At 48.7% G+C, this 12,102-nt stretch overlaps 1 protein-coding gene across 9 annotated transcripts in view; it reads right to left on the bottom strand.

Annotated features, from left to right (window-relative positions):
* The window catches only part of TRIO (trio Rho guanine nucleotide exchange factor), a 307,705-nt gene that overhangs the window by 116,934 nt on the left and 178,669 nt on the right, over positions 1–12,102 (bottom strand). For all 9 annotated transcript variants that reach the window (XM_036309518.1, XM_036309520.1, XM_036309519.1 and 6 more), the window contains 5 exons: positions 7,781–7,976; positions 6,566–6,732; positions 4,642–4,761; positions 2,770–2,961; positions 2,172–2,321 (listed from right to left, as the gene is read on the bottom strand). In XM_036309518.1, the coding sequence (XP_036165411.1) occupies positions 2,172–2,321; positions 2,770–2,961; positions 4,642–4,761; positions 6,566–6,732; positions 7,781–7,976 (825 nt within the window). The remainder of the gene's footprint in view (positions 1–2,171; positions 2,322–2,769; positions 2,962–4,641; positions 4,762–6,565; positions 6,733–7,780; positions 7,977–12,102) is intronic.

Raw genomic sequence — 12,102 nt, 5'->3', positions numbered from 1 at the left:
AAGGGGTGTACCAAGAGCATCCACCTCAGGTGACTGGGGAGGCTGAGCCACTGAGTCCTATAGAACACCAACCACACAAGGCCACTCTATCAACTCAAGTAGACTTAGCAGCTACCCAGTACATAGAAACAAACACAGGAAAGCAGCCAAAATGCAAAGACAAAGAAACAAGTCATAAATGAAAGAAATGGATGAAAGCAAAATACTGGATACAGAGTTCAAAACTATGGTTATAAGGTTACTCAAGAATCTTCTAGAAACCTCTGAGAAATTTAGTGAGACCCTCAAGGATATGAAAAGGACCAATCAGAAATTAAGCCATACACTGACTGAAATAAAGAATAATATACAGAGATCCAACAGCAGACGAGAGGATCCCAAGAATCAAGTCAAAGATTTGAAATACGAAGAAGCAAAAAACACCCAACTGGAAAAGCAAAAAGAAAAAAGAATCCAAAAATATGAAGACAGTGTAAGGAGCCCCTGGGACAACTTCAAGCGTACCAACATCCGAATTATGGGGGTGCCAGAAGAAGAGAGAGAGCAAGATATTGAAAACATATTTGAAGAAATATTGACAGAAAACTTCCCCTACCTGGTGAAAGGAATAGACTTACAGGTCCAAGAAGCGCAGAGAACCCCAAACAAGAGGAATCTAAAGAGGACCATACCAAGACACATCATAATTAAAATGCCAAGAGCAAAAGATAAAGAGAGAATATTAAAAGCAGCAAGAGAAAAACAGTTACCTACAAGGGAATACCCATGCGACTGTGAGCTGATTTCTCAACAGAAACTATGAGGCCAGAAGGGCGTGGCAAGAAATATTCAAAGTGATGAATACCAAGAACCTACAACCAAGATTACACTACCCAGCAAAGCTATCATTCAGAATTGAAGCTCAGATAAAGAGCTTCACAGACAAGAAAAAGTTAAAGGAGTTCATCACTACCAAACCAGTATTATATGAAATGCTGAAGGGTATGCTCTAAGAAGAGAAAGAAAAAGGTAAAGATAAAAATTATAAACAACGAAGTGACAACAAATACATAGCTATCAACAAGTGAATCTAAAAATCAAGTGAATAAGAAATCTGAAGAACAGAATGAACTGGTGAATATAATAGAATCAGGGGCATAAAAGGGAATGGACTGACAATTCTCGGGGGGGAAGGGGGTGTGGGGGGTAGAGGGAGAGACTGGACAAAAATCTTATACCTGTGGACGAGGACAATGTGGGGGTGGTAAGGGCATGGGGTGGGGTGGGAACCGGGTGAAGGGGAGCTATGGGGGGGGGGGGAGGGAACAACTGTAATAATCTGAATAAATATTTATTCAAAAAAATGATATAATTAAGTAGCATTCAATTTTGTTTTATACTAACTGGAGTCCAGAGAAGGGGAGGTAAATTATAATTCAATTCAAAACATCTAACAGGGCTGGCATTTCATAAACTTAAACGCAGTAACAAGCAGGCACGCAGGCTCCCAGGTCCTGTTGAAATAGTTACAATTAGTGACTGGGGCGGCTACAACTGTCTCCCACCGATTTGCTTAAATAGAAAGGCAGGTAGAAGCTCAAAGTAAGTACACCAGATAAGAATTTTCAGAGTTACAATTTCTCTCCCAAACAAAACAAAAACTCTCCCTGTCAGGATAGTCCATCACCTTCAGAAATGAAACAAATTATTAAACATAACAGGAAATAGTATCAGAGGAGTCAGAATGCTGATGCAATGAGAACAACTAAACTAAATAAAGCAACAAGGAAAAGTAAACACCACCCCTATTTCCAACAGGTCTGAGTGGCAACAAGAACCTCAGAAAATCTGGTCCAAGAGTGGAAGAATGCAAGGTGGAAACAATCAATCAGTGTTGCTAAACACTGTGGCCACTGTTTCAAGTTTAATTGTTCTGAAGCACATAAATGACTTTGGTATGAATATAAGACAGTGTAAATAACAAAAACCTTTTTAAGAGTATCTCTGAACAGCGGACTTATTGACGATGGGATGTTGCCCCGATCACTGTCCCACGAGGTGGAAGTGATGACCCAGCGCGCCTGGCCTGCAGGGTGTCTGCGGGTCTCTGACCACAGTCCCACCTCAGGTGACCCTGCGGGATCTGTGTACACTGCTCAGCGAGGTAGCGGCCCCCCAGGAAGCGCTCGTACCTTCAGGAACGCTTCCTTTTGTTCAAGGTGCTTGCTGATCATCGGGGTGACGTGATCCGTCTCGGAATTGGGGCCCAGTTTGTCGGCTCCTCCACACCAGTCCTCTTCTCTCTTGTACTCCTGCTCCAGGCTCTCGAGGACACTGCAGACCTGTGGGCAGGAGACAGTTCCAGCTCAGAGGGAACCCAGCACCCGAGGGCACGGGCTGGCATCTGTGGGGAGCATTTTCAAAGCGACCCGAGGACCAAACCACTGGAAGGAACCACGGCTCCATCTAACACGAGGATTGCCCATGCAGGCCTTTCCGAACAGGGACAAAACAAAAGCTGGGTTTCCTGTCTCCCTCAGACATGTTTCAGGTCGTATACGTAAGTGATCGGAAAAGGGGTGCTTCTTAGCCACTTCCCAGCCAATTACGCTTTGATGCCTATGGTGAGCACAAGTGGTGTCACGTCTAAGAATGCTTCTCTTCTCTGCTGGGCTTGGAATGAGCTGGCTCAATGATGACTGACAAATTAATGACTGAGTTGTCCAATCCAATCGAGCTCAAAATAACATGCCAGTCGGGAGGAGCTGAGGGACTGGGCCCCCTCCCTACCTGCTCCGAGGTTTTGTAGAAGGCGACGGACGCGTTCACGAGCTTCAGGCGGTCTTCCATCTTGAGCATGAGCTGCTGCCAGTGCGAGGCCACCTTCTCGGCGCAGTCCCGGATCATGTCCGTGTCGTAGTGGTTGGCCTGCAGCATGGCCTCTGCCTTCTGCTGCACCTGCAGCGCACTCTGGTGTGTTTTCTAAGGGGAGGAAAGGAGGGCGCACTTAACGGGCGCCACGCACTTACTGGAAAGGCACTGGGAACCCCACGCCTTCCGTGCCCCTGGCTTTTATAGAAACCGCCTCAGTTAATGCTCATTAGGACACTTCTGAAAACAGCAGATAGTTTAGTTAAAAAAATGTTTTCATGCCTAGCAACGCCTGCTTCTATTTAAATGAGCTAATGAAGGATGAAATGCATTAAGACTTTCCAGGCCTCCGTGGTGGGGTCTCGGCCTGAGAAGGAGCAGGAGAAACCTTTAACAGCCAACATTCTAGAAAAGCTGCTGAAATAGTCCAAGTGTATTATTCCTATTGATCCTTCTTATAATAGCAGCTACAGGCAAAGGAACAAGTGGGGAAAAGGTGGCCACAGTGAAGGCGTTTTATTTTCATTTTCAACTTTAACTCTGGACGAGAGTAAAATGTTCTCAAGAACTATTGATTTACAAAAAAAGAAAGAAAAGAACAGCTAAGGCTGAACCAACGGCTTTCCCTGGAGGTCCACGCCATGATGAATCTATGAACATAATACAATGATCCAGGAGACCTCCTGCTCTGTGTCCTCTCTGGAAGGTTCGGGGGGGGGGGGGCGGGGGAGGGGGCACAAGGCCAGGTCCCTCAGTGAAGAAATGACTTCTGGGTAGGGGAGTGCGTGGGACTCCGTGGACTCAGATGCCTTTCTCTTTTCTCATTTATTAACAATACCAAAATTTGTATTTCACCTGAAAAGGAGCTAATGATTCCACAGGACACTGTCCCTGATACAGTCCCAACACCAGTGATGTGCACTGACAATGTAATTACTGGGAATCACTGGCACAGTGTACAGTTTTCAAAAGACGCCCAGAGTCTGGGCTTCCAGAGTGTTGATGTGCGTCCACTGGCACTGAGTAGTTAAAAATAAACCAGTCTAAGGCACAAATTAATGGCGATCTCTGTGGCTCCCTTCTCTGGCTGACAATATGTATATAAAGAGAGCAGAAAACAAGTTCTGTGTAATCAAATGCTCTTTCACCTTTGGCTTTACCTTGAGACCACCTGTCATAATTGTAACTGCTCCTCAAACCTAAAAGTAATCATCGACCTCCTTTGAGGGTGAACTTGGGCAGGCCAGGCCTGAAGCGGCCCGAGCCGTTCTGCTAACGTGCTGGGTGGCAATGACACTCAAGACTGTAGACAATGGCTGAGTAAGGCCCTTCCCCAGGGCGCAGGGGTTTGTGGACAGCACTGGGTCACCCACCGGCAACAGTGAAGCGTGATTTGTGCCTGGTCTTGGTGAGCCGCCCAGAGCGCTTTATTTGCTGAGGCTGCTTATATAGCAGGTATGTGCCCATGAGACCAGAAAAATATAAAATGCCTGAGCCGAGATGCCAGCTTGGGGTACCTCGTGCCAGGCATTCCCGACCCAGAAGGTCTACCCCAGTAGGACCCCAGGACGCCCTGGGACCCTCTGCCGTGAGGCTGCCTGGCTAGCATGCACAGCCTTGCTCCTTCGCAGGGCCAGGCTGAGGCCTTCTGTGACACCCTGTGGGCTTGTAAGCATTGCCGTTTGGGGTCCCGTGGAACCCCATTTTGGCTTCCGGGGTCAGTGCCACGTGAGGGATGAAGCAGGCCTGCCTCCCGGGGGAAAGACCGGCTCGAGGCGGCCAGCGCCCTACCTCGATGGCGTGCTGGAACTGCTCGTGCTCCCGCTGCAGCTGCTCCGCCTCCTGCAGCGAGCTGGCCGTGATGAGCCCGGCGTTCAGCATCGACTCGCCGTTGCGGATCCAGCCCAGCACCTGAAACGGTACACAGGTCATCCAAGCGCGGCCCTTCCTGGGGCAGCCCGTGGACCAGCAGTGACGCGATCCAAGCAGCAAGGTGGCCGAGCTGCTCACATCAGCCACATGGAGCTGGTTTCCGTATGGCCCTCCTGCCCACAGCCTGAGACCCGTCGGGAGTGTGCGACCGTAAGTGCTGCACTGTTAAGTGGATGCTGTTATTTTTAGTTGCAAACGGGAGCTAAAAGGGTAGAGGGTCCAGAGGATGGTTATTAGTCCACCGGCCAAAACAGGTTGGGGACCACATATCCCAAAACCAACGGCCACAAAGAATTCTCTGCTAATAAAAAAAATATATATATTTTTCATTCTTTCAGTCCTAATGAAAATGCAAACTTGGCAAACTACTTGGTAAGGGAACTGTTTCATCCCAGTAATAAATTTTCCATTTTAGCATCAGTATTAAGTGGCACAATAACTGATATGAGAACAAAGCTGTACTCTATGCTCAGAGGCAAACCAGGAGGTCCTCAACCTCACACACCAAGAGAAGGCGCCTCTGACAGCCGAAGCCAGCGGCTGCGGAAGTCACTCCGGGTAGTGATTTGTGGCAGAGACAGCAGCTCATTCCTAATAACTATTTTCCTTGTCTCCTTTACTCAGAAAACCCCAACTTTGGGGGACAGCTTAAAATAAAACCACCTCTCAGCCACTATGACAGCTCAGGTACAGCTATGACATAATCCTAGCCACTGAGATCAAAGCAGTCACCTCTGGGGGATTTTGTGAAAATATTTTTCTGGTACATGTTTTGCCTTTTTCTTGTTACATTTTCCCTTCCTGATGCCTGGACTGTGGAGGTGATGGTTGGGGCTACAACACCGTTTGGACCACAAGCAAAGGGCCACCTGCCATCAAGATCTCAGCTAATACACCACGGGCCACCTTCCGACTCGTTACGTGGTTTTGGACTCTGTTACTCATTAGGCAAATGCAGTTCCTAATGAATATGTCCGACTATCCCTATGTGTTTTAGGTGAATTGTTCTATGTTTGGCAAGAAGAAGAACTTCATTAAGTGGTCTTTAAAAGGCAGCTCACATACTTTATCTCATTACAACAGGTGCTCTTTTAAAGACTTCTGTTTAATAACATGCCTGCTTTAATGCGAGTGCTGCCCACTTGTGCACCACCCCTCGCTCCTGGTCTAGAGCAGAGGCGGGGAACCTTTTTTCTGCCAAGGGCCATTAGGAGATTGATAACATCATTTGTGGGCCATACAATTTTGTCAACTTAAAATTTGGCCTCTATATTTGGTCAAACATTTAATTAACTCACCCCTAATGCCTTGGCAGGAACAGACCAAATGATTTCGTGGGCCTTATACGGCTCGTGGGCTGGACACTCCCCACCCTGGTCTAAGGCACCTTAAATCCCCTCGGATCAAACTAACATGTGCTTTTCTGTGCATCTACCAGCAAGCCGTACTGTCCCAGCATCATAACAGTGTACTTGGCAGTAAAACCACATGGTCATTTAGACCAGGAAGCAAAGCATACAGGGTTTTAAGCAAGAGAATAGCAATAATAAAACGAACGACATGGATGTTCCTCTCGAAGCCTTTCCCACCACAGCGCGAACACACAGCTGTCCAGGCAGTGGCTCAGTTTCTACGCTCGATGTGGCTGCATTAGGGTGGGTGTTAGGTTATGCACCAGGACAGCTGTGCTCTGACCAGGGCCAACCGTTCCCAAGGCATCCAGGTCGGAATTACAGGCCCCCTCCACGTGCCTGACCCTGGCTCTGGGCCAGCGCGTGCTTACCTGCTTCACCTCCGCCTGCAGGTGGCGCAGCTGCACACACTGCTCCAGGTGCTTCCGATGCTGCTCTGCGGCCAAGTCCAGCTCCTGCTGCTTTTCGTGCAGAAACTCCAACAAGTCCTGGACCCGCGTAGCCATGTCCACGTCTCTGTCGCAAAGCAGCTCCACGCCTGCGGACACCAGAGGGAGACCCTAGAACTCAACTCACATTTCAATTTGTTCTTAAGGTTGCATGCGGTCGGTCTGTGTGTCACCTCCCAGCTGGAGCCGGGCCGTCACGCTGAAGGCGACGTGCAGGGAGGGCCCAGCGCAGGGCAGTGTGACACCTGCCTGGCAGCGTGTGAGGAGTCCCAGAGAATGTATCTGATGTGTTAAAGCCAAAGTAATAATGTCCCGCCCACCACACCGAGCCCGTCTCCTGTCAGTCCACTTCTACAATAACCACGAAAATGTGGCATCCTTTATCAATGAGAACTTGGGCTTGGTTTTGTTGTTACCTGCTGGACATCTAGTTTACATTTCAGGAAGCATTTAAGAACATGGTTTGTGTAAAATGAGTAATGGCATATTCAGCTTGTTGCTAAGTTTCTTAACACCATAGCCTTCTCTCTACATTTTTGAGCCCATAGTGCCATCTGCTGGTAAAGTATAAATTAAAAAAATATATAAAGAATGGGAAAATATTTTCTAGGGCTTTACATTTCACTCAGAGCTACAACAGATCATTTACAAAATTAAAGTTCATGCTACTTATAATAACATCTAAGAATATTAAGGGTAACTGCACTGACCGTAATGTTAAATGTGATCATATTATGTGTGTGTGTGTGTGTGGGGGGGGGGGGTGAGAAGCAGAATGTTTTCTTCTAAGGAGCGTCTATAACAGCGGTTCTCAACCTGTGGGTCGCCACCCCTTTGGCGGTCGAACGACCCTTTCACAGAGGTCACTTAAGACCACCCTGCATATCAGATATTTCCATTATGATTCATAACAGTAGCAACATTACAGTTATGAAGTAGCAACGAAAATAATTTTATGGTTGGGTCACAACATGAGGAGCTGCATTTAAAGGGCCAGAAGGTTGAGAACCACTGATCTATAACATCTATACCGTAGGGGCACCCTGAACCCTGCAGGCATCACACGGCGATAACCTGGATGAGCTCCCGCAGGGACCCGAGGAGCCACCGCGGACGCAGAGGGAGCGCGCTCCTTACCAGAGGCCTGCACCTCATTGACGTACTGCAGGAGGTCCTGCCCCTGGTGGATGACATCGAAGGTCAGGTTGTTCATGGTCAGGGCCTTGTCCGCGTGGTGCTGGAGGCGCTGTTCCGCTATTGTGAGGTCTTCCGTGTCAAAGTCATTCATTTGCTGAGAAAGCTCATCGTTCCAAGACTCAAGGTCTGAGATGATCTGACAGAGGAAAGTCTCTCTTTAGGACCAAGACTTAAAAATAAGAATCTGTTGCAATAGCTTCCATGCCCGGTAAGGAAGGAAGGAACTCATGGGATCGTGTTAGAAGGACACAAAGGCCAACTGAAGGGGCTCCCACTGTCCAATGATGGGACAATTAGACACTAAACAAATACAAAAATGACCACCATTGAATAGAATATATAAAATAGACAAAAATCCATGAATTCCTAGTGATGTTTAAAAAGAAGAGCTAAAAGCCAAAAATTAAATTAAAAACTCTTTGGTTCCAATTAGAGGTAGTCAGGGAACTAATCTTTCTCCTAAAAACTGTGAACCATAGTAGAAAACTATGTAAGCATAAAATGGTGCAGGAAAATTCCCCTTTCTGGATAAATCTAGCTATTAAACGTAGAAAGCATAATAACATCAGAACATTTTATTCTAATTGTTTAGAGCAGGGGTCCTCAAACTACGGCCCGCGGGCCACATGCGGCCCGCCGAAAACATTTATCCGGCCCGCCGGGTGTTTCTGCCCCAGCTGCCTGTCCTGCTTAGCAGCTGACTCGTCCCGGGCCCGCAGTGCGCATGTGTGGAATGTCTGAGGGACAGTGAACTGGCCCCCTGTTTAAAAAGTTTGAGGATCTCCGGTTTAGAGTCTAGTAAACTGGGTAATGATCACGACTGCATAGTAGGCCATGAGGAAGGCTGATGGGGAACGAACACTGGAAGGATCAGGCTGCTACCTCCTGAGCCCACAGACCCACCGTAGCTTCCCCGAAGGCGGCCAGCCGGACAGCCCTCCGACTGGAGGAGCTGTGATGTGCCACCTGTGCAGCATTCTTGCACAGAAACAATTCCAATGAGGTCTTCACCTCTAACTGCTGTGTGTACAGGAAATGCCGGGGAAAGAAAAACAGGTGAACAACTCGGAAGAAATCAAGTGAGCAAAGGCAGAAAGTGGGACCTGACCACTGATGAAGCTATTTCGACAAGTGGTGGTGTGGAGGGAGGAAGGGCGGACGGAGAGGCCACCGTAGATGAACAGACAGAGCGGCCAGGGCAGGAGCGGGCCCCGTGCAGCCTTACTGAGGTGCTGCGGCCTCTGAACAGCCGGGCCTGAGGACAACCAGGGTGAATGCTAGACTGCTGGGGTGTTCAGGGAGTTGTGCTCATGGAAGAAAATGGCCTCGTTTCTTAGGGAAGTCGGCAGGGGTGAAATGACACGCCAACAACATTTTTCTCTAAAATGCTACGGCACAACAAAAACAAAACAGGGACTGAAGCAAGGAGGGCTGTGCTGTCCTCACCACCTTGGTGCAAACCGTTCATTATATACTCTTTAAAAATTAAGAGTAAAATGACAACATCCAGAAGGGAGGAAAAGCCTTCTTATGGAAGAGTAGCATACGATACACTTCAATGGAAACACGTCTCCCATCGATCCTATTCCTTTCTCCGCATGAGCAGTAAGCGAACTAGTGTGAAAATCCGTGAAAGTGTGCACAGACTCCGGCTAGGAGATGGGAAGTAATAAGAAACTTACGGCTTCCCCAAACTCCTTTGCACAAGTCTTCTCGGTTTATTCGTTTATTACAGAGGCCATATACAACATGCATATTATATTGACCTATTAAGTTATGCTTATTAATAAAACAAAAAATTTAAACAATGCCAAATTAGACATAAACCAAAAAGCCACTGGGGGAAATATTGTTAAAAAGGAAAAAATTGACCATATCTTTAACCTTTACCTCCCCTCTAAGGGGATTCTTTCTTAATGTTTGTTTCCTGGCACTGAGGGAGAAGACACAGGGTGTGGTGAGAGACAGACGTGGGGATGGTCTCACGGAGAAGACACCATCAGGCTCAGACGGCATCAAGCAACGGGCAATAAACACAGCACTGTGCTCAGACCAGCAGGATTTGAAAACACTCGCTTGGCATAAAGAACCCTGGCGTGGCCGTGATCTAGGGTCATCAGGAAAATCCCGCCCACAGTTTAGCATTCTAGCTGGCCAACCATCCGAGCCAAGAAAAAAAACCTGTGCCAAAAACAAAGCTGATGAAAGTGGAAGTCATTTTTGAATATTAATTCTTTGGAGAAATAGCTCTGAAACAACTTTTTTAAGCGTATCGCAGGATTTTTATTAAGTCTAAATTTTCTTCCTAAACATATATATGGTTTAGTTATGACTGTTTCCATACCTAACCTGTCACAGGATGCTACAGTAATTATTTTGTTTTTCAAGCAATAGAGCAGATTTTACTGGTACACCCGGAAGCTGAAATCGCAGTAGGCTAAGTAACAGATGAATTTCCACCAACAACATAACTGCATGCTTCCTATGGGTAGTCAGATGAGGCATTTTCCCAGTAAGAGAGAAAATCCCAGCTGAAACCTAAACTGCTCAGATCTTCGCGTTTCAGGGTCATTCGAGAGAAAAAAGGTTCCAAGGACCTGACGTGCTAAAAGGTTTTACACTGTATCCTAGTGCCCTGTGAGCCCTGTGAACGCACTGCAGGCTCCGTTCCTGGGCTCAGGCGTCACCTGCCCGGCCTGGCAGCCTGGCCTTACTGAGCCACGCGGAACTCCCAGCTTTAGTGTGGGGAAGTCGTCTGGCGTTCCTGACCTCCATTTAATACACTGGTTCAATGAGAACAGAAACACAATGAGTTATTTCCCCCTTTAAAGACTACTAATACAAGTGAAGCCATTCCCCCCCCCCCCCCCCACCCCACAAATAGCCAAGGTCTTGGAAGGAGAAACTTCAAGTAATGCTTCTGACTGCTTTGCGTTGCTTTAACTGAAACTATTTAATCAGCAGCCACATTTACCAAAGCAGCTCCTCTAAAGCAGAGGTCAGAGAGGAAAGCAGGCTGCCTGCGGGGTCCTCCTCGCACAGGCTGCAGGGGCGGGGCCTGCTCGCTGAGGCCAGAGCCTTTCTCCACGTGGCTCCAAACCACGTGGTTCCGAGTGGGTTTAAGTGTCAAGACTCAGAGAGCAGGTTGTTGTTTTTTCAGGGACATGTGAGGGCTCAATACCTTTCTTGTCATTAACAGATGATGATAATGAACACAACCAAGGAGGTTGTCCTTTTATGAAAACACTGATGGAAGTTTACACAAGCAGCCAACCAACGGGCCCCCCAGAAGGCCTGCCCAGGGCCTGGCCCCTGCACCACACGCCCCTCAGAGCAGGGCCCACAGACAGGCCTCGGGAAGCACAGAAGGCCCACTTCAGGTGAAGGTAACCACGGCAGTCGACACTGAGCCCTGCCTCACGCTGCCTTTAGCAGCACTTGGGGTCCACTCCAAGGCCTGCCTCACCCTGCCTTTGGTGGCCCTTAGGGTCCACATCAGGGCCTGCCTCACCCTGCCTTTGGCGGCCCTTAGGGTCTGGCCCACGTGCTCTCACAGCACTGCTCAAAACCAGGACAAGGGATCGATATGGGGAGAGCCTCCTCCAGACATCCTGGTGGGCGGTCGGGGACCCCCGGGGCGGCTGTCACTACCACCAGCCCCCGGAAACCGGCTGCCCCAGCTGAGGTGAGCTTCGGTTCCTTTCCTCACGTTTCACAGACACTCGCAGTGTCATCCAACCGCACTTCCTTCTGCCTACACTCCAAGTTCAAACAAAGCCCTTCCCGGGCACAGAACGGAGAACCCCGTCCTTTTGGTGAAGAAAAAGGAAAGAAACCTGAACTTCCTTCTCCAAGTCACACATGAGGCGTAAAAGTCGCATGTTAACTAAGAATGACAGACCATCTGAGACCCTTCTGTGGGGGAATTCCCTAAGAGGCCCTCACCGCAGGCCCAGCGTGTTCCAGTCTCGGGCAGAGCAGGAGGGGGGCGGGGAGGAAGGCGAGAGGACCCCTGCTTGAGCTTGTGCCCCTGCTTCCAGGACAGGGAGAGCTGCGTGGGACCCAGTGGAGGCGAGAAGCCAAGAGGGCGAGAGGGACCGGTCCCAGCAGCTCTGCCCTCACCCTCCACACTGGCCTTGCTCTATCCTGTGTGGGACGCAGGCCCTGCAGTGCCCGCTGCCTCTGCCAGTTCCAACTTTAGACAGAGGAGCGGAGTCCCAGCCCCCAGTTCCCTTCCTCTCTCCTCCTGGCAGCGGCCCAGG

Source organism: Myotis myotis, unplaced genomic scaffold (genome assembly GCF_014108235.1).
Source record: "Myotis myotis isolate mMyoMyo1 unplaced genomic scaffold, mMyoMyo1.p scaffold_m19_p_5, whole genome shotgun sequence".
Lineage (NCBI taxonomy): Eukaryota > Metazoa > Chordata > Mammalia > Chiroptera > Vespertilionidae > Myotis > Myotis myotis.
This window is presented reverse-complemented; position numbering and strand designations above follow the sequence as displayed.